This window comes from Peromyscus leucopus, chromosome 10, assembly GCF_004664715.2.
Source record: "Peromyscus leucopus breed LL Stock chromosome 10, UCI_PerLeu_2.1, whole genome shotgun sequence".
NCBI classification, from domain to species: domain Eukaryota; kingdom Metazoa; phylum Chordata; class Mammalia; order Rodentia; family Cricetidae; genus Peromyscus; species Peromyscus leucopus.
In genome coordinates, this window is record NC_051071.1 from 18,091,458 (window position 1) to 18,112,820 (window position 21,363).

Genomic DNA, 21,363 nt, shown 5'->3' on the forward strand with positions numbered 1-21,363 from the left:
CAATAACCTGGGGTAACACTGCAATTCTTACATCTTCAGCAAAACAGACAGATGTTGATAAAAATCACCAAAATGCTGAGGAGTCTGATTTACCCACAGAGGGCTGAAGAGCGTGGCAAACACTGGTTCCCAGGGCCTCATGCAGAACCGTCTCCAGGGATGTTACCTTATATACTGTGCCAAATGCGCCAGAACCCAGAACTTTGATCTTTTTGAATTCTGTTTCCTTCAAGATCCTCAGGAGGGCTTGGTTGGGAGCTTCCCCACTGGGTGTGAGAGGTTCCACGAGCTGTGAGGGAGAAGGAAGCAGACCTGAGATGCTCGCTCTGCATTCCGCAATATGTGACATGGATAGTAGATGCACTCAGAGCAAGAGCGGCCAGCAGCTAACGGCATGCGGCCATGCCTTAGTACAAAGCACTCGACACACACATTCAAAAGGAGAAATGCACGCCTTTCCTTCAGGACTTAATAACACACAAGAGAAACCCAGATTCTCTGATACAGGTGTTTAACAAAGCAGCTGCATTTGAGGGCTGTACTTTCCATGTCTGTTTCTGTGTCAACCAGTTTTAGTTGACATATAACAGCAAGAAAAATGTTATACCGTAACTGTTGGGGTCATTTCTGTTTTTCAAGGACAATGGCTTCTAATGCAGTTCCAGACACAGGGCTAAAGGCTAATGGCTTAACACCCATTCTATAGAGAAGTCACAAAGGAGCAGCCACTTGTGTGGATGGTGGCATTTCCCTCCCAAATAACATCTCAATCATGGGGTCATCATAAGATTTCAATGTCTCTCTTCTTGATTACTTTCCTATATACACATACAGGAGCTACCCTTTAGGCAGGCATCAACTCGGCTTTGAATTTTGAAAGACAATGCCTAAAACACGAATGTTTTGTTGAATGGAGATACCGAAATATAACTAATTGTGTATAATTGGACATTTTTTCCTGGTTCTTCCATCACAGCAAATAATTCATAGCGGCAATTATGTATATGCTATGGTTTAGGCAAATGTCTTCCAAACACTCATGTGTTAAAAATGGAGCATGCAGCCTGGGCTACCAAGTGAGTTCCAGGAAAGGCGCAAAGCTACACAGAGAAACCCTGTCTCGAAAAACCAAAAAAAAAAAAAAAAAAAAAAAAAAAAAAAAAAATGGAGCATGATGACATTAGGAAATAGTGGGGTCTTTATAAATGGGGGGAGGGAGCAGGGCACTAGCTTCCTCTCCTTGTTGTGTGGTGAGTTAATGTGCTCCAACACGCACTCCTGCCCCAGGCCCAAAACAATGTTGCTAACCCTGCACCTCTTAAAACCATGAGCTAAATTAAAATCTCCTCTTTATACATGGATCATCCTGAGTGTTTGTTGCAGGATAGCAAGCTAAAACAGTGTCTACTCTATAAAACTCCATGTTGTAAGTTCTCAAAGGGAGGCTTCTCTGCTCGGCAGCAGCTGAGAGTCATGAGGATGGTACTGATCCAAAGGCAGCCAGCCTCGCCACTCACCTCTCTTTCCTGAAGCAGGCGGCGGAGTGTACGTTTTCGGACAATGTGGCGCCTTCGCATGAACAGGCCAATTCCAAGGGCCACCACCACTATGAAGAGGAGGCCACCCACAATCCCCGTGGCAATGGATGGGATCTTGGGCCTGGAATGAGGTTGAGAGACAAGAGAAGGTGGTAACGTTGGCATTTCACCCATGTCCTGCACCTTTTGATACATAGGTAACATTTAAAATGATCTCAGAAGCTGGGATAGTGTGTGGCTTTTAGAGGGCAAATGACTGGGGGCTGAGTTCCAAGACAGAGTTTCCAGGATTCTTAGCTTCTTTGCCCCAAGTCAGCTCCCTTTCCTGCATGTAAAAAATTGAGGTCTCCATAGGGCCTGGCATTTGTGGCGCATGCCTTTAAAACCAGCACTTGAGGCAGAGGCAGGCAGATTTCTGTGAGTTCGAGGCCAACCGGGTCTTCATAGTGAGTTCCAGGACACCCAGGGCTACCTACACAATGAGACCCTTTCTCAAAATAAATAAATAAATAAATAAATAAATAAATAAATAAATAAATAAATAAATAAAATAAAAATTAAAAAGATTGAGGTGTCTTTGAACTTCTTTCATAATGATAATTTTTTATAATCTATTGATGAAGAAAATATATAGCATAGAATTCAAAAACAATCCAGACATCAGTCAACTTTTTTTTTATTTTTAGAGAATTTCATACATGAGTCCTGTATTTACATCATCACTGCTTCTCCCATTTTCCCTCCAACTCCCCCCATGTCCCTCCATTCCCTCTTGAATTCATTATTTCTTCTTTAGTTGTTGAAACAGACACACACACACACACACACACACACACACATATACCATATATATATATATTACAACCAACTGAGTCCAGTTAGTGTTGCTCGTATTCTCATATGTTTATGCTTTTAGGGGTGACCACAGAAACTGGATAACCTATCGGGGGCTTGTCTCAACTGACTCTCCCTCTCTTAGCAGCCACTAATTGCCTTTAGCTTTTTATCTAGGGCTGGGGCTTTGTGGGAGTCCACATCCATGTTGGCATGTCAGAAGCACTGTCATTGTGGAGGCCCTGTTTAGACAACTATATTTTTACAAATTCATGAGTGCAGCTTTCTTTGCTACATAGAAGACTCTCTCACAGCAGATATCCTGGTGCTCTGGTTCTTACAGTCTTTCTGCTTGCTCTTCCATGATACTCCCTGGACCTGAGGTGTAGGGTTGTGTTGTATAAGTAAGCTCTGCTTTTTATATGAATTTGCATCTTGTCCTTTCTAAGATAACATATATACAATTGAAAAAAATTACTAGGTATTTTCCCGTGGCCATGTTGGGAGAACTTCCAGACACACTGAGATCTCTCATAGGTTCCTCTACTTTCATTGTTATGCTCATGTGAATGAACTCAGTGGAAGTAAAAACTGATATGATTTAGACATAAAAACTATCATTGTTGCTGTAAGTATTGCCCTGGTGAATCCTCAAAGCCCGGAATGCATTCACTGCTCTATCTCACCAAGACCAAATCTAACTTCAGAAAGATGAAAAATCAGAAGCTATGTCTTTAAGCTCACTAAGGATTATCTGAATTAATATTACTAACTCTGAATTTGGAATTTATTTTAAGGTTTATTTTTCATTTCTTTTATGGTGGTGCCAGGTTGAAAGTTCATTGTCCTTAAGAATCTACTGCTATTTGAGCTCCTGATAAATATATTCTTATTTTCAGGGAGACATGTTAATGAATAGCAAAGATTTGCTATCAGTGTTATTTACATATAGATAAGGTACCAAAGTCCCACAGACCTGTTTTAATTGAACCAACTGTACTTCATGAGATGTACATTTCCTTCTCAGGGAGTACAAGTCATCTCTGGAGCTATAGACTAAACACCCCAACTAATAAAAATTAATGAGTCTTCACCAATAAAAATGAACATTGGGATATACCAGGGATAATTTGTTTCAGAGCATGTATTAAATGAGATGCCACAGTAGCAAAGGCAGGTAACTGGTTTAGAAGATAAACAAGTTAATAAAAAATGATTATTAAAAAAATGGTCATTGTTTTCAAGGAGGGGATTGTATGGAAAACCATATAAGACTGTCATGGAGGCTGCCTAGGAATACAGGGGAGCCCTGTTGGGGCAGGAACCTTGGAAGCTCAGAAAGGAGATGGGATTCAAAGGGTCTCATGACTGAGACAAGGCTTTATTTTATTTTACTGTTTCAGCTGATGGTAGAAGGGACCAACTACCATAGAAAGAAGTCAAGGAAAAGATGGTAAGGGAAGGGATATTTGTAGACATGTCCACAACTGAGAGATAAGCTTGAGCACCAAGCAGGTATTTTTGTAGACAGTCTCAGTTCTTCACTAGATGCTGTTGGCTGATGATATCACTTTCACATGATGGCTCTGAATAGAAATTCATAATTTTACTTTTCTCAGGGTTAACATTTCAGTTAATAGTGGAAACTGATCAGAAACAAAAGGTTGAAAGAAGTTCATTGCCTTTGCTGGACAATATGATTCAAGAAGGAAGAAAAGGGAAAATGCCCCCAAGATGGACCTTTGTCATTTGGCAAAACAGTTATTCACACCATGTTTGTGATATGACCACCTGGTCTACTTAGAAGAAAGAGGAGACCTTCAGAAAAGACAAGACTTAAGTGAAGCTGCTGTATCCTCAAATCGAGAAACAGATACATAGTTGGTCCCTAGTGTCAACTTCTTAGATAGTTGGCACTGGCATTTTCTATCATATATGGCCTCTACTGACCAACAAAATGGACACAGGGCAAGAAGAGAGAACTGGGGATGTGTGGCTGGCTCAGAGGATTTGGAAGAAACTGAAAGGTTGGAGGGAAATCAGAAACGGTTTCTGGTCATAGATCCAAAAAGTCTACCAGCTTCAAAGTCATGGTACATACCTTGATGAACATCCTTGAAGACCTGGTCCAGCACATCTGCAGGAAAAAAAAAAACAAACAAACCACTCATCTTTTTCATTCTACTTCACTGGCATTTGTTTGATAATTTTCCACATTAAGGCATAAAGCAATTGTGTTAAATTACTCTTTTATAGGTATAAATACAGTGATCTCATAATTGGGTAGTTACTAACATATTTTATACATTAATTCTGTTACATATAATAATTAATACATGTGTTTATTTAGGCAGAAAATATTTTTGAGTGCCATAATTGTTATAACCTTCATTAAAGCAGCCAAGTCAAAGCCAGGTGGTGGTGGTGCACGCTTTTAATCCCAGCACTTGGGAGGCAGAGGCAGGTGGATCTCTGTGAGTTCCAGGACAGCCTGGACTACAGAGTGAGTTCCAGAAAAGGCACAAAGCTACACAGAAAACGCTGTCTCGAAAAACAAAAAACAAACAAACAAACAAAAAAGCTGCCAGGTCATTAATGAAATATAACACAGTGTATAGTTGCCCCACATATCTGGCTCCAAATGTCTGGATGGACAAGGGAGCAGTATGACAAAGACCATATTTGGAGACTCCACCCTAAACACTGTCTCTATTACTCAGGACAAGAATTGGTTCTAATCTCTACCTTCTGCTTTTCTTGGATTTTGAGAGTTTGACTCTCTGAGTTCTTGCTGTCAGATAAAGCTGTGTGCAATGCCTTTGGCCCTTCATTCATAAAGCAAATTTTGCTGGCATTGCATCTATAAGCAGCGGGATACACCAGGGGCCTGGTTGTTTCCTTCTAGATACACAAAAGATATTCAAAGCAAGACAGGAAGCGTTCTCTAGCGTCAGTTAGACTCTCCTTCAAACACGACGTCTGGTGGTCTGTTTACTGTTGAACGTTACACACTGGGAGCCCATGCCTGCTGAGGAGATTGACAGTTTGGACAAGCTACTGGGTTTCCTACAGTCCTTGAAAGCTACCCTGGACAGTTGCCATTGATTGTCAACAAGAAGCTGTGATCAGTGAGCTCAGAGGGAAAGATAAACCAGTTCACATGATGACCTATGGGGACAGTGACAGCGCGGATGCTGCTGAAGACAAGGACTGGGCCACCACAAGACTAAGGAATCAGTGGGAAAGCAGACAATGTGTTCTCTTGTCCTCTGACTCTTGGTGGGAAGTCCAAGAGGTCGTATCATCTGCTTCTGTCATATTCTGTCTCCCTCTCTCTCTCTTTTGGTTTTTCAAGATAGGGTTTCTCTGTGCAGCTTTGCGCCTGTCCTGGAACTCACTCTGTAGACCAGGCTGTCCTCGAACTCACAGAGATCCACCTGGCTCTGCCTCCCAAGTGCTGGAATTAAAGGTGTATGCATCACCGCCAGGTTCAATTTCCCTCTTTCATTGCAAGAAATTTTATTATTACAGTTGTAACAAATGCACTGGGACATACAACTAAAATGAGCAAATACTTGTGGAATTTTGTTTATCAGGGTAAAAATGTCAAGAAAATACCTCTTTTTTTTTTTTTGTTTTTCGAGACAGGGTTTCTCTGTGTAGCTTTGCGCCTTTCCTGGAACTCACTTGGTAGCCCAGGCTGGCCTCGAACTCACAGAGATCAGCCTGGCTCTGCCTTCCGAGTGCTGGGATTAAAGGCGTGCGCCACCACTGCCTGGCTGACCTCTTTTTTAATATAAAAATAAGGTTCAATTTAAAGATGCATGTGCCTCAAGTGTCCCTACAAATGAGGAGGTGGCCACAGCCATGGCTCTGGGAGTCACGCAGGTTCCGTATGTGTAATCTAGCTTCTAACATGACTGGTTCATAAATTGTGAGGATTGCTGAGTATATAACATTTATATATATATATATATATATATATATATATATATATATATATAACAAATATATATAATATATATATATTTATGTATATCATATATATATGAAAACTCTGATTCTGATCTTGTTACTGGGTGTAATCTGATTCCATTGTTAACTTATAGTATTCCAGTAAATCAAATGTATAGAATCAGAGCACTTCTGCTAATTCTAGTCAAATCAGCTTGAATTCATAATGTAACAGCTAAACAATCAAGCAGATTTTACAAAGGTGCTTTGGAGCAACATTTCAGGAAGAACTACTGTGTGTGCGTGTCGTGTGTGTGTGTGTGTGTGTGTGTGTGTGTGTGTGTGTGTGTGTGTGTGTGTGTGTGTGTGCATGTGCACTGATTGTGTGAAGCCTAGAAGTCAACATCAGATGTCATTCTGCAAACACAACTGCTCCTTTTTTTTTTCCTGAGTCAGAGTCTCTCAGTGAACTGAAGTTCACCAACCGTTTGTCTAGAATTGATTCCCAGAAAGCCCCGGGGCTCTTCCTGCCTCTGTCTTTCCAGTACTGGGGTTACAGACGTGTACTGTCATTACTCCTGGCTTTTTCTACATGGGTGCTGGGGATCAAACTAAGGTCCTCGTGCTTGAATGAAAGGATGTTACTGATTGAGCTAACTCGCCAGGTCCTTCCCTGCTCCCAGCCCACACCATCCCCATCCCAGCCCTGTTTATACAGAGGAGGAGAGGTGACATGTTGGCAGTCGTACCCATCACTCTTTCCTATTGCACACGCAGTGCCAAAGAACCAAGACTACCTGAGACAGACATCCTGCCAGGCAGCGTGATAGTCTTACCAGTCTGAGATCTGCCCACTGGCCCGTGACTGCTGCCACCACAACCCCAGAGTTGAAACATCTTAGGGCCCTGGCTAAAATACAATCCTATATAACCTACTGCGTAAAATTTGGTAGACATTTCCAGTGTACAAATTCTGATATGCTGCTGTAGGTGACGGTGCTACACTTACCCGTAGGTGCAGTTTGGATGGCAGAGGTGGCAGACGTTACTGGCATCTGCGTACTTCCAGACCAGGGTGTTGTTCTCCCCCAGGATCCCAGCTGGGCAGGTCTTGACACAGTGTGGGCCATCAATGTAGTGGGCACACTTGATGCAGTTGTCTGGCCCCTGAACCAAGGTACAGAAAAGGTTATGGATTTTTCATTTCCTTTTTAAAAGTGGAAATAACTTTCTATTTATAATATTTACTGTGGGAAGACAAAAGCCAATAATATAGACATTGTTATTATTAATATTATTGAATACGTGCATGCACGTCTGTGCACCACTGGTTTGCCTGGTGCTCCTAGAAGCCAAAAGAGGGCACCACATCCCCTGAAACTGGAGTTACAGGTGGCATGAGCTGCCACGTTGGTGCTGAGAATCAAACCTGGGTCCTCTCGAAGAGCAGTCAGTGCTCTTAATCACTGAGGCATCTGTCCATTCCCCAGTGCAGTTCTTAAAATATATGACAAGTTCTGTGATTACTTTTGCCCACTATGCCAATGATAACTAATACATTTTCCTGACTGTTCCTGAAACATATTTACTTTCCTTTAGTATGTTTCAAATAAATAAATTAATTAATTATGTGATTGCGTGCATGTGTGGATGAAACTGGAGATGAGTGGACAGCTTGTAAGCGCTCTCCTTCCACCTTGTGAGTTCCAGGGATGGAACTAAAGCCATCAGGCTTGGCAGCAGGGCCCTCTACCATCCTCTGCCCTTAGATACACTTTCTGCTAACTCTGATTAGCTATGCAAAGCCATTTTATTTGTATGCTATAATCTGTTAAGAAAGGATAGTTGTGTTTCCATGCTCAGCCATTCTAGTACAGCAAAGTTGTATAAAGCACATAAAGATATTCATGGAAAAAGCAAATGCATTATTATATCCAAACATAAGCCACATTCTTCACTGCATTTTAGTAGTATTTTAAGATATTGTGGGCATAGTACTTGTCAAAATCATCTTGATTGGTCTACATGTATTTTATAACCTCATCTTTCTTGCCTATCACACTGGAAGTTAAAGTGAAGTGCTGAGGGAGGCCAGACTTTGACTTGCTGAGGCACATGGAGGAAAATCTCCGCTTTGTACTTCTCCAGGGAAAGGAAGGTGGCACATGGCGGTGCTGGCTGCAGAATGGACTGCGAATGTGCGGCGTTAGAGTCTGTCTATAAAACGTGGAATGTCCTTGTAAAATCCTCGGAAACGAAGGCAGAGGGACTGCCTAGGTTGTGTGCTTCACACTTCCCCAGAGGACTGAAATAAAGTTGTTAGGCAAGCCTGTTTTCCCTTGGCTGCACTAACGGTTCAGCTTTGTCTGCTCAGAGGCTGAGCACACTCAAAGCCAGAGCAGCTGGAACACTCCAGCAAAGCAGCAATTATTTCACTGTAGCAATGAAAATTCAGTCCAATGCCGTGTAAGCCTGCAGACCAAGGGCTCACTTTGTAACCAGCCTTGCTGACGGTCTAGCTTTCCTAACTCAGTTCTGCTACACTCTGCTTGATTGACGGACAACTTCTGAAACACATTTCAATGAGGAGATTTAGATTCTGCTGCTGGAACTCACACTGAAACAGAGCCCCGACTATGGCCAGTATCAGGTATTAACAGCATATTCATGTCACAGCAACCTGAATTCCCACTTACATCCCTTAGGAGTTTGCTACTGTGTATGCAGAAAAGCAACTGATTTAAGAAAAAAATTGCTGGTATTTCTTTAAAAAATAGTGTCACTTGAATTTGTTAATACTTTGGTGGTGTTCAACTAAAATGAGGAGATGATGGCGGATGGTAGAAGCTGTGAGAGCTGCCTGGCAGTGTCCAAGGTCAGTACAGGATGTCCTGTGGTACAGTGGGGGAATGGCCATGGTGAAGTGAGTGGGGTACTGGACAGGCAGGTGGGAGGCACCTTTACTCGGCATAGCCACTTTAAGGAGCAGACCCTGAGCATCTCTTCCCTGAAAAGGGCTGGCACGGACAGCTTTCTTACTGGGCGTGGCTTGGTTCATTGATGTTCCCTCTGCTGCTGCTGTGAAGGCTTTCCCACAGAGCAGGATAGACAACTGAGTAGAGCTCCTTACCCGGCCTGTACAGGTGATGTTCATGTCCTGGGGCAGACATTCCGGATGGCACTGGATGCACTCGGATTTCTCCACAAACTCCCTTGGCTCCCTGGGAGAAGAACACAGTGAACTTTGAGTGCCATATCACAAGTGGCTGTGACTATTTCAAGTAACACAAATGACCTGTCCCAGAAATTCAAAAGCATCTTAAGGGCAAAGGGTCAGAATGCTGGCGCTGACCTGAAATATAATATGCTGAGGTCACTACCAGAACCTTAGGCCATCTCACAGACAGCTTCATTTCTAATCAGAGTGCTTTCCTGACATTTTCCTATAGGCATAGTTTTTGAATGTCAGGTAAGAAAGCTAAATATGAAAAATATTTTTATGAGCCACCCCTTCCCTCTAAGGCCAAATTTGTGGATATTTCAGGTGGAAAAAAGATGGTAACTAAGTAAGACTAATGGATAGGAAAGGAACGTTCATGCTTGTTTACTTCTGGGGCCCTCCTGTGTCCTGCCTCTTCTGGTATTGCAACATCAGATACATTAATCCAACAACAGACTCCTCTCGGGTGGCCTTTCCTTTGCCTACTTTTAGTAGTTCAAAGTGAACTGGCAGCATCCAGAAAGAAGCAGTAGAGACGGAGCAATGGAAGAGGCCACGGAACAGCAGTGAAAGAGAGCCGTCATCAGGCTGAGCTGCAGAAGCAGCACATGGCCAGCTGCTTTGGTGGGTGAAGAAGAGGCGGCTGAACAGGGGAAGGCAGAAGCAGAGAGGATGGAGAGGTGAGGCTGAAGGATGGATGACTGCATAGAGCAGGAGGAAAGAAACTGCAGGTCCTGCTTGCGGAAAGTGTTCCAGAGTACTGCCAAGATTTTAGAGCCAAGGGTCTCTGACATCCCGGGCCCAAGAATTGTAACAGTAACCACCGTCAAGGATTGAGGACCCCATTACTCCGGCCCTTCTTGAAGCTGTACCAACTGTACTATGGGCTAGGGAATCCCAGTGTTTTCGGCCTACACACATGCTGTAACACCTAAGAGTCCCACACTGAAGGCCTAAGAACTCTAAGACTTGTAGAGCTGAGGGTCCCAATAATCAAGCAATAAACAAGGGCTGGAACAGTAGAGGGTGCACGTGTACCTGTGCCCACCTGCCTGTCGCCACTGCTCACTGCTGACAAACTGTGAAGTGTACCAAAGAAGCCAAAGACCAGCAGCGCTGGACTCTTTCCCCTCGTCGCTCCACTGTTCCTATGTTGGCCGAACAAAGGGACCACAGCCACCTGACCAGCAGTGAACAAGACCCACAGTGGCAACTTTCCGAGCTTTGTCTCTGTGTCACTTTGACCCTGCACAAGGGTCCCGGCTTGAACAGTGGCGAGGCGCTGCAGGGTGTCAGCCACCTCACACTAAGAGCCCTGGGCCCTGCTTATAACAGGAAGGACTATGTTGGAGCTTCATATTCGACATTCAAACAGCAGTTGTAACAGTGGTCCTAAGCCCATTAAGAAATTCTTACACAATCAAAACCGTCTTTCCATCTAGTTCTGGAATATTTCTGGATACAAACTGTGGTCCACACCCTGTTAGCGAAACAGGATGGAAGATTTCCCAGCACTGCCCGTAACTCGTATGTCTCTTCTCCACCATAGCTTTCCCTAGTCCCTTAAATTAAAAAAAAAAAAATGCCCCTTTCTACCCTCCAATTTAATTTTCCAAGTAATTTATTTTAACATTACCAGTATCACTCAAACCTTACACCAATATTGAAATTCTCATTGCATACATACATTGTACTTATTAATTGATTGCTATTAAATTAAACAAATATATGAATTACTGCTTTGTCCCTGGTTGCATTAAAAATAATTTGCACCACTGAATGATCAGTGTGTGAGAGGGGTACATCAAACTGAAATTAATTAGGAAATAGTCTGTGTTGATAAATTTTAATATAATGTGAATAGCGGATTGGAAAGAAAAGGCCAAACGCCTACACTTTCTTGAATATATTAACCACTGTGTCTATTCTACCTTTGGAAATTCTTGCAAAATGAAAATTTAAAGTATTTTCAGGAAAAGGGACATGATAGATTACCAGGTGCATTGAAGAATAATGAAAAACTTACTTGCTAATGTGATGAACACTTTGTAAAAAAAAAAAGAACATAAAGATAATATCAAGAACAAGAGAGAAAGAAAACATTAACTTGGATAATTGCAAAGCTGTAAAAGCAGCATGGCGGCTTATTTCTCAGCTAGACAAAGGCTGAAAGGACAGTGTCTCACCCCTCCAGGATGTTGCACTTCTCCACACATTCTCTGCCCCTGCTGACGTTCTGGCAGGAGACACAGTCCCTGGGTGAAGGGCCCCAGCAGCCTTCCGAGGAGCATAAAGGATTACAGACGTGGCCTGTGTCCTCTGAGAAGACAGTGAATCATAGGTCAGTTAGAGACTAGTAACAGGAGGGACCAAAAGAGGTGACACCCTGCTGAGGGGCTGTGTGCTCTTCACAGACACATCGGGGTTCTGAAAAGAGTAGGGTACCAGGGCCTCTGTTCTCTGTGGTGCACAGGGCAGCTTGGACCTGACTCTGGGGAGGCTTTGATGATGGATGTCACAGCTGACAGAAATGGCAGGGAAGGTTGTAGCTGCTTGCTGTGTGCTGGGTACCATGCCAAGAGCTTCACATACAGGATGCCATGTCACCGAGGAGCACCGCGGACTGGAATCATCACTATGTGTGAATGGGGAAGCCAAAGTCAAACTAAAATCAACAGGGCAAGTTCTCAAAGCCCAACTGGGCCAGAGTACATTTGGTACTTAGCATCACCTCTGCTGGTGTTTAGAGTCCTGCCACAAATCCAGGGGCATTGGCCAGTTTCAAAAGCTAATTCAAGTTACTATTTTAAAACCAGAGTCGGGAATGTCACCGTGAAATGTCATACATCCTTTGATGCATATGTGTGGGTACACGTGTGCTTGTGTACTTGGCTATAGTGATCTAAGGCTGAAGTGAGCACAGAGCTGCCTTTAGTTAAAATGTAACATGATAAAGACCACCAACTTTGTTCTTTAAATTACAGATATTTAGTAGCCAAACATCAGTGCATATATTACATTTATGCATATATTACATTACTCATTGATGTGACCACACATCTAGCAGCTGAGGGAGGAAGGTTTTACTTTGTCCAGCACAGTGGCAGAAGCATGAGGCCAAGTGTTCAAACACAGGAGCCTTCTGGGAACATACTCCAGCCACCTCATCCTTTTCACCTCACACCCCTGCTCCCAGACCACATAGGATTATGAACATCTTATAATGCAAAATGTGTTCATTCCATCATCTTAAGTCATTCTAAAAAAACTACGTTATCTTTTTATTTTGTGTAGAGGCTGTATATGTGCATGCTGCGGTGTGGGGTGTGTGTGTGTGTGTGTGTGTGTGTGTGTGTGTGTGTGTGTGATCAGTTTGTGGGAGTTGGCTCTCTCCCTCCTCTGTATGAGTCCTGGGAATAGAACTTGGCAACAATGCTCTAGTATCAGTATTGCTCAAAAGTCTCAAGTCTATTTTTTCTTGAGACTCAAGGCAATCTCTTCTTCACTGTTGGCCTCTGTGCAATCAGGACGTAAATTACAGACTTCCCACCCACAATGACACATAGGAAACATTCCCATTTCAAAGAGGTGGGATGGGGGCACAGCAAAGAAAAAGTGAACCAGAACAAGACCGAAACCCAGGAGAACCACCCAAGTTCTTGAGGTGAGTTCTGAGTAATTTCATCAGGTTTTCCAGATTCTGGAAATAAGGTGCTCTCAAGAACTTGGGTAGCTCTGTCCTTCCAGGTCTGCCCCCTGCAGTGTCAAAAGTTCCCCATTTGGCCCGCTCTATTCCAGGCCTGCAGCTTTTGTTTTTTTCTTAATAGCAGACATCCCATTATACTGACATCTCTAAAGTCCTGGAGTGTCTTTATGGGTTTGCACGGTGGCCTCTCCAGGCCTCCTTTTAGGGACTTCAGTCCTGCCTCATCTTGGCCTGCTTGACTGGCTTTCTGTCACCTTGGCACGGGCTCCCATGCCCCCTTCAATCTTGTATCTTTCATGTATACAAAACCAGTAGCATGTGGATGACGCTGCCCATTTCAGTGGCCAGCTGAAGATGGATGCAGCCTGGCCTCCGGAAGCAGGCAATCTCTTCAGCAGAATTCTCAGTTTTGGCTCTCTTCTTTCAAATGAATGTACATCTCCAAGACGAACCCTTTGGTGGGTGGGGCCTGCCCTCATGGACCCTTTTCCTATTGTCCCAGTGTAGAGGACAATGCTTCCCTTTAAGGGCTCCAATCTCTTTGCAGTTATGATTGCATTCTCAGCACCTGACTTATTTGCAACTTTAAATTCTCTCCTTTCCCCACAGGACTGCACATTTTTCACATCTCTGTGTCCACTCTTTGCTCCAGCACACTGTGGTCCTGGATCAGAGCAGTGAGCCCGAGCCACAGACCTCTTCAGCACTCCTCCTGATGTAAATCCCTTTCAGGAGCTACCTGCGCAGGTGGGTCGGGAGCAGCTACTTACTGCAGTCGTTCTCGGGTCTGTTGTTCATGATTTTGGTTTTCTGGCTGGAGGTCCCAAAGAGTTTTTTCCAGTTGACCGTGTTTGCATAGCACAAGTTTCGGTTTGCAGAAATAATCACATCCCCATCACTTATTTCCTTGAGGGAGCGCAATCCCAATGATGTTATGTTCAGGCCAACAACCGCGAGAGAAAATTGACCACTAAGTGGAGGAGAAGAAAAATTGCATTGTACGTGATAGTGAAAACACCATGCTACCCTCAAATTTTGTTTTCATGGGCCACTTAGGTTTCCTGAAAAGTGTGTTCCAATTATTACTAATTCTGTGAAAGATATGAATCACAACTTTCGAAAAATGCAAGTGGTTTTTTGAGTTTCTTCAAGGAAAAGATGGTTTCTCATCCATTTATTATCTTTAGCCTTGGATACACTGGAGGCCTGAGTCAGTGGCCTCATGTCATTTCATTTACTGTATTTGTAGTTTCCTAGAAACCAAGAACGCCAAAATGTACTTTAAGCAAATTTGTCTGTCTGTCCATCTACCCATCTATCCATCCATCCAGTGCCATCTGGTCATGTTTATAGAGTGAATATCCATGGTACCACTTGACGAATACTATATAGGTTAAATATGGGTCTCTTTTACTCAGGGAGCCTGTCTGCAGGTGATATAATCATACAGGCAGATTTTTAGTTGTTTGTTTGTTTTTGCATTCCTACCACAGTTTTCTCTCCTCCTAGCACTGCCCCCATCCACTCCTCCTCTTTTTCTCTTCAGAAAAGTGCGGACCTCCCATGGATATCAGCCAGCCATAGTCTATCACACTACAGTGAGACTAGGCACCTCCCCTCATGTTAAGGCTGGATGAGGCAATCCAGTAGGAGGAAAGGGTCCCCAAAGAAGGCAATAGAGTCAGAAACAGCCCCTGTTCCCAATGTTAGGAGTCCCACAAGAGGACCAGGCTACACAACTGTAACATATATGCAGAGTGCCTAGGTCTGTCCCATGCAGGATCCTTGGTTGTCAGTTTGGTCTCTGTGAGTCTCTATGGGACCAAGTTAGTTGATTCAGGCAGAGCTTTTTGAGAAATAACTTCCAGAGAAATGACTGCAGCTTTAGGGAACACTGTTAGTCAAGAATGGGAACTCAAGTAGCTCTATGGAGGAATAGTATAGAAGGATGACTTTCTCCAAGCCATGATGTCTCATATCCGAGACCTGGAGAGCAGAGCCAAGTAAGGTTCTACAAGGTATATTCCCAGTGGATGATGATTGGAATCCCAAACCCCACTTGGAGGAACAGGATTATGTAGGATGTCTGCAAGTGTCAGAGCTGAAAAGCGGGCCTGAGGATGGTGGGGAAGTCAGAGCACAGGTTCAGGCCCCTGCTGGGGGAGTGTGGGTTGTCACAGGCAACTGATAGAAAAGCACCAGAAGCAGAGTATATTTGTAGGAAGCTGCTTTGACACCAGCATCAGGAATGGGTTGATTGAGACAGGACAAAAGGAAGAAAATGAAATTTAAGAGGTTAAATGACAAAGGTTTAAAGCATTATTTGGCAGCCCCCCTTCCTGTTTACAGTTTTCCCAGTTTCCCCGATTCATGTACCCGCCCCCCAGCCCATTGCCAGAGAAGTGAGGGGTCCTGGGCAGGAGACCCACAACCACCATTTACTGGGAATTCTCCCCCAGCATAAGCCCAGAGAAGCCAAGGAGTCAGGGTCTGGCTGGGGTCTTTCCTGCAGGTCAAGTCCAAGCTTTTTATGAGTCACACCAGGAACTAATGGTCATCCCAGAGCTTAAACCCTTAAAACTAAGCAGAAGGCTACAAGGCCGCCACTCAAAACGCCCATGCTAAAGCTCATCCCTGTGCTGGCCCCAGCCAAAGAACATTCCTGAGAGTTTCAGAGCAAAGGCAGGAAGCAAAAGAAGCTGTGCGCTTAGGATCAGAAGTGTCTGACTAATGGAGTTTATGGAAAGTGGTGCTTACTCTGTGTATATGGTGCTTTGACTGGTTAAATAGTCCGTGATGCTGTGTGAGGTTAGTGGTCGTAAATTTCAGAAAAAGTTGTCATAATCAGAAAGTTTCCAAGGCAGTTTGAGCTACAGATTTCCAAATTTCCATCACCACAGATTTTAGGATTTATCTTATTCTGTTAACAATCTCCTTTCTCCCTTTCTCCTTCCCTCCCTTTCTCTTTGTCTCCCTGTCTCTGTCTGTCTGTCTGTCTGTGTCTCTCTCTGTGTGTATCATTTTTCTTGCTCTGTGCACACATTTCTTTATTGTAGCTGCAAGAGTGCTCATATATATAGGTCCCCAAACCGTTTCATGTTAAAACACTATTTAGGTCCCCTTGTGTGATAATGTTATATCATTCATTATCAACTGCATCATTATCAAATATTAGCCAAACACAAATAAGGAGACATTCTATGAAACACCTGGTCATACTTTCCCAGAATGTCAAGACAATGAAACTGGGCAAAGACATAGGAGCTAGGGGAGGTTGAAAGACACTGAGAAGACATTAGACGTCACTGCGATGTGGGATTCTGGAGAGGACAGAGAAAGAACAAATGCATTCATGGAAAATCTGGTGAACTCAGAATAAGGCACATAGTGGATTAAACAGTGCTGTACAGTGTCAACATCTTTATCTCAGTCCTCATATTGACTCATGTAAGTCGTTTACATTCGGGGAAGCTGAGTGAATGACCATCTTTGTACTGTTTCTACACCTCTCCTTTAAGGCCAATTTCAAAATAAAAAGCAAAAATAATCTACCAGACTTTAGTTATGGCTGACTTACTGCTGCTTGGTCCTGCCACGTATTATTTCTAGGTTCTCAAAAGCATGGAGGTCCGTCCAGTTTTCAGGCCAAGCCTGAATCAGCAAAAATCCTAGAGGAGGAAGAAAGACTTTGACACAGGGTGCTAGAAATTTCTTTGCTTTGTAGGAAGTATGTTCTAGGATTCATGGTATATGGAGGACAGTGCCCATAGATTCTCCTATCCTCTCCAGTAAGGATGACAGTGTACGTACAGACACAAGTCCAGGTGATATTTTTTAAAAAATTGAAATCCTACCTGCTCCGTGGAACTTTGAATCCTGACTGCACCTCTCTCAACCCCCAGGCCAATGCCCAACCAGAAGGCTGACCATGTGCTCTGGCTCTGATACCCTCGAAGGATATCAGTTCATACACTTGATTCCTTCTCTGACTGTTTTCAAGTTGCTGCTTACTTAGGTCTCATTTTAAATACTTTCTTCATTTAACTCTGATCTCCACATCAGTCTTGTTTTTCAGATCAAATGATCCCTTTTCAAAGATGAACAAAATGGAGTGCAGGCGGCAGGCAGTCATGGATCCCAGACTCCCCAGAGGGCAATCATTTGAAATCTAGTTTATGAAACAGAGACTCTGCACTACCCATCTTTCTTTTCTCTGGAGTTTGGGGTTTGTAAGGATGATGGCTGGTCTGAGCTGGAAAGCACTATTACATGTGTTCACATGAAGTCTAGCATGGCTGCAGCCTTGAGTTAAAGTGCTTTCAGCTTGCACAAAGGGAAACTGGAATTTTACAAAGTCTCAAAGAATTAATCATCATGGTAGAACTTCAGACACCACATTTTTGTGCCAGGGAAGAAGAGGGGGGACGTCTGATGGTTTCTGTAAAATTTAATTTGCTATATACGCTCCCGGATACTCCAGCACAAACCTGTTATTTCCTTTACTGTTCTTAGAATATCTAGTTCTCGTGGGTCTAGAGGAGGAGTACGTGTGTAGGAATCCCTGAAACAAACAGCAACATGATTATTGATCATTCTCCATGCTTTAAAAAAAAAAAAGTAGATTTTGCTGCTCTCTGTCTAGGTCCCTCAGCTGTTACTTACCCCTTAAAGGCCACTGGCAGGATGTGAAGGTCCCCACTGATGGAAGTGCAGTATTTGAAGTGTTTGATGTTTGTAGCATTTATGGAGAGCGTGTCTTTAAATTCACCGATGCCTATGCCGTTACAAACTGTTAAGAGAGATAGTTGTTCCATTTATCTTTGATGAATTAAGAAGGCTGTACCTACACAGGCAGAAGCGTGAACCCCTGAGCCACACATTGTTAACTCATTCTACTCTGAGGGGGCCCTCCAGGTGCCTGGACCCTGGCAGGCTGTGGTGTTCTGGCTACTGGAGTGGGGGTTGGGACTGTCCTTGTCACAGACCTCTGTTGGCATTGAATTCTCCCTGTTGTTTTCTATCTAGACTGAGTTACTCATTAAGTCATTGGCTCCTCCCCTTTCTGTCCAAGACAGTTCACCTACCTGGGCTGCAGGTGGCGCCTCTGTACCTGGTTCACGAGAACGTCCCCAACCTCCTCCACCTTTGTAACTTGGCCTTGCAAGTTTATCTTTTACTTTACAGACTAAATGCCCATTTTCTTTTTCTTTTTTTTTAATTAAAAAAAAAAAAAGTAAGGTGTGTTTGTTTGGAGGTGGACATAAGAGGACAGCACAAGGGTCAATAAAAAGGCGTGTCGACACTGGTAGGCTCCTTACCTTTGCGGCAGGGCCCGTCACATTTTTTACACTTGCGGGCGCCATCTTCTTCCACTTCGTAGTAGTCAGGACCACAGGCCCGGACACACGAGCCGTGATCTGTCACCACATAGTTTCCTGAGGAAGAGGCAATGAAAAGAAGGTGTTGAAGGCCACGTAACGGCAGGTGCGCCTAACCTTCCGCAAACATCCTCATGTCCTGCTCCACGTGGGCCACCGAGAAGAAAGGTCCCTGATAGTTTGGTTGACTACTTTGAGGGGAGAGGCTGACGGGTTTCAACTAGAAGAGGAATGGAGCCTGAGTTTAGTGATGTTCCTGACGGTAATGTGGAGGAACACAGATATCTGATCACAGGCGGGGAACAGCAGTGGGGGACACCACCATGCATGCTCACTGACTGAAAGCCCCTCTTTGAACATCAGTGTCCTTGGTCAGGTGTGTGTTTAGAACTTACAGGTAAACTTGAGTACACAGGAGGCACCCATTAATGCTTATCAGACAGACCGTGTCCCATTGAGGTGGCGACAGTGTGTTCTTTCCCACCTACCATGTGCTTTTTTGGTGGAACAGTGAGGGATCAGTTTGTTCTGCTTCCTGGACAGGTACCCCAAATCTATCTCTCCACCTCCCCTCATCTCTATGTAGTCTATCTCATTTAATACTTACGATTATGGTACATATTAGAAACTCTATGCTCCTGGTTTGAGTTTCCCAAAAAGACCCTCAAAGATTTGGGCACTGGTAGTATATGTGTGAGTCATGTGCTCTTGAGATCTTAGGTTTTGAGTGTTTCCTGTGGATTTAAAGCTCTGTTTGCTAAATCTTCTCACAAAGAGAGCATCTATGTGTGCTGAGTTTTCCTTCATCTTAGCTTTCATTTACTTTGCAGTGGCTTAGCATTCTATTTGTCTTCTTCTTCCTCTTTCTCTCCTCTCCTTTTCATTCTCCTCCTCCTCCTTCTTCCTCTTTTTTTCCTAAGTAGACTTTCATCATCTAAATCTAGGTAGGCAAAAATCTCACCCTCATAGTTTCTCTTTTACATTTTTTTGTCTCTCTCTCTCTCTCTCTCTCTCTCTCTTTTTTTTCCCGAGACAGGGTTTCTCTGTGTAGCTTTGTGCCTTTCCTGGATCTCGCTCTGTAGACCAGGCTGGCCTCGAACTCACAAAGATCCACCTGCCTCTGCCTCCCGAGTGCTGGGAATAAAGGCGTGCACCACTCTGTCTCAATTTTCTTTCTAGAAGTCATGATCAGTTCTTACAGCTCTTTATCCATTGCTTCGCTTCCTCTATTTGGGAGTGATCCATGTTGCCATTTCCCTCCAGGCCCCAGTAGGAAACAATCATACACAAACAAAGACTGAACCCAAATGAGTAAATCAAAACAAAACTAAAACTGCAGTACTCCAAGATTCTAACTTTAACCAGAGATTTTTCTACTCAAGAAGGTGGATCTGCTGTTCTTTCTAATTTAGGTCTGCTAAATACCGGAATAATACAGAGTCAAACAATGATTGGCCCAGAGGGTCATGATTCTGTGTTAGTCAGTTCCAGGACACCCCAAGTTACTATAGCTGGCTCTCAGACTTGGCACAAAGCAATAGGTGCCTTTTGTTATGAAGTCTGGCCACCAGCAACACTAGGAGCAGCCCTGGTGAAGCCACTCTTGGAGAAGAGGAGCCCCACCTGCTGCAGGCTGCCTCTGCCTCTGTCCCTCAACACTGAGCTGACTCCTCACCTCTGTATCTAGCTGGGCATGCACTAACCCACCCAGCAACAAGGCAAGGCCCCAAACTACCCAAGACTCCGCGTAAGACCGAAGGGGACATGGACAGTGGGTGAGTCAAAGGTGAGCAACTCACGGGGACATTTCTTCACACAGGTGGCCCCGAAGCTGTACTTCCCCTCAGGGTTGACATCCATCTGATACGTAGTGGGGTTGTAGAGCATCAGTGGTGGGCAGGTGTCTTTGCATGTGGCTTCATCTCGGAACCTGTGGCAGACCTGTCACAGGAGGGACAACATGTCTGGTCAAGGATGTGGCGTCCAAACGAAAGAAGCACAGGCCAGACAGCCTGAAAGTTAGGCAGGCCAGTGGCACCCTCAGGGCTCATGTGTTCAATTAGAGAGGGAAAAAAATCCAGTGAGCAGGGGAAAAAGCCTTTCCAGGGGAGGCAGAAACACCTTCCTCTTGCAAGTAATAAGTGCTGTTTGTAAGTATACTGACTGTCCCAGTTGCTATAATATAGGGTTGGTGGTTAGAAAAAAAAACAAAACACATCTCTATTGATTACAGGCAATGAAGAAATCTGAACATGACATGGTAAGAATGGTGTAGCACTATTTTTAAACCCAGGCTACACTGGGTTACTCTTATAAAGAGTGCTTAAAAAACATTTTAGAATTTATTGTTGAAGTGCAGGAATCTTAGCAGGAACGTTCCATGCAGAAAGTGCCAGACCAAAGATGCTGGCTCTTACTAAGAACTCCATGTACAGCCTTTCCCCTAGGCTGCTCATTAGATCCAGTCCAGACTGCTCAAGCCAAAAAAAAAAAAAAAAAAAAAAAAAAAAAAAAAAAAAATCCCTGTGGCCAGCTCTGGTTTCTGGGATTTAAGAATCTTCCGTTTGAAGAAACCACAGAATATTCTAGACTCTAGCTTAGGATGAACTTCCTCTTCTGGAGCCTGATAGGGCCTTGCTTGACTGTATACTAACCCCAGGAATCACATTCACCAGCTCTGGTACCTGCGAAACTTCACACTAGAGTTTTGACCAGAGCTTCGGGAGTGGCAGA

At 43.8% G+C, this 21,363-nt stretch overlaps 1 protein-coding gene across 3 annotated transcripts in view; it reads right to left on the reverse strand.

Annotated features, from left to right (window-relative positions):
* The window catches only part of Egfr (epidermal growth factor receptor), a 171,821-nt gene that overhangs the window by 24,213 nt on the left and 126,245 nt on the right, over positions 1-21,363 (reverse strand). For 2 of the 3 annotated variants that reach the window (XM_028887422.2, XM_028887424.2), the window contains exons 7-18: positions 20,430-20,571; positions 18,571-18,687; positions 17,915-18,041; positions 17,740-17,813; positions 16,830-16,920; positions 14,023-14,222; positions 11,733-11,865; positions 9,457-9,547; positions 7,336-7,493; positions 4,474-4,509; positions 1,518-1,659; positions 167-289 (exon numbers count right to left, since the gene is read on the reverse strand). In XM_028887422.2, coding sequence (XP_028743255.1) covers positions 167-289; positions 1,518-1,659; positions 4,474-4,509; positions 7,336-7,493; positions 9,457-9,547; positions 11,733-11,865; positions 14,023-14,222; positions 16,830-16,920; positions 17,740-17,813; positions 17,915-18,041; positions 18,571-18,687; positions 20,430-20,571 — 1,434 coding nt within the window. Of the gene's footprint in view, positions 1-166; positions 290-1,517; positions 1,660-3,718; positions 3,959-4,473; positions 4,510-7,335; positions 7,494-9,456; positions 9,548-11,732; positions 11,866-14,022; positions 14,223-16,829; positions 16,921-17,739; positions 17,814-17,914; positions 18,042-18,570; positions 18,688-20,429; positions 20,572-21,363 lie in introns of those variants that run through there. The other variant, XM_028887425.2, reaches the window with a different exon arrangement.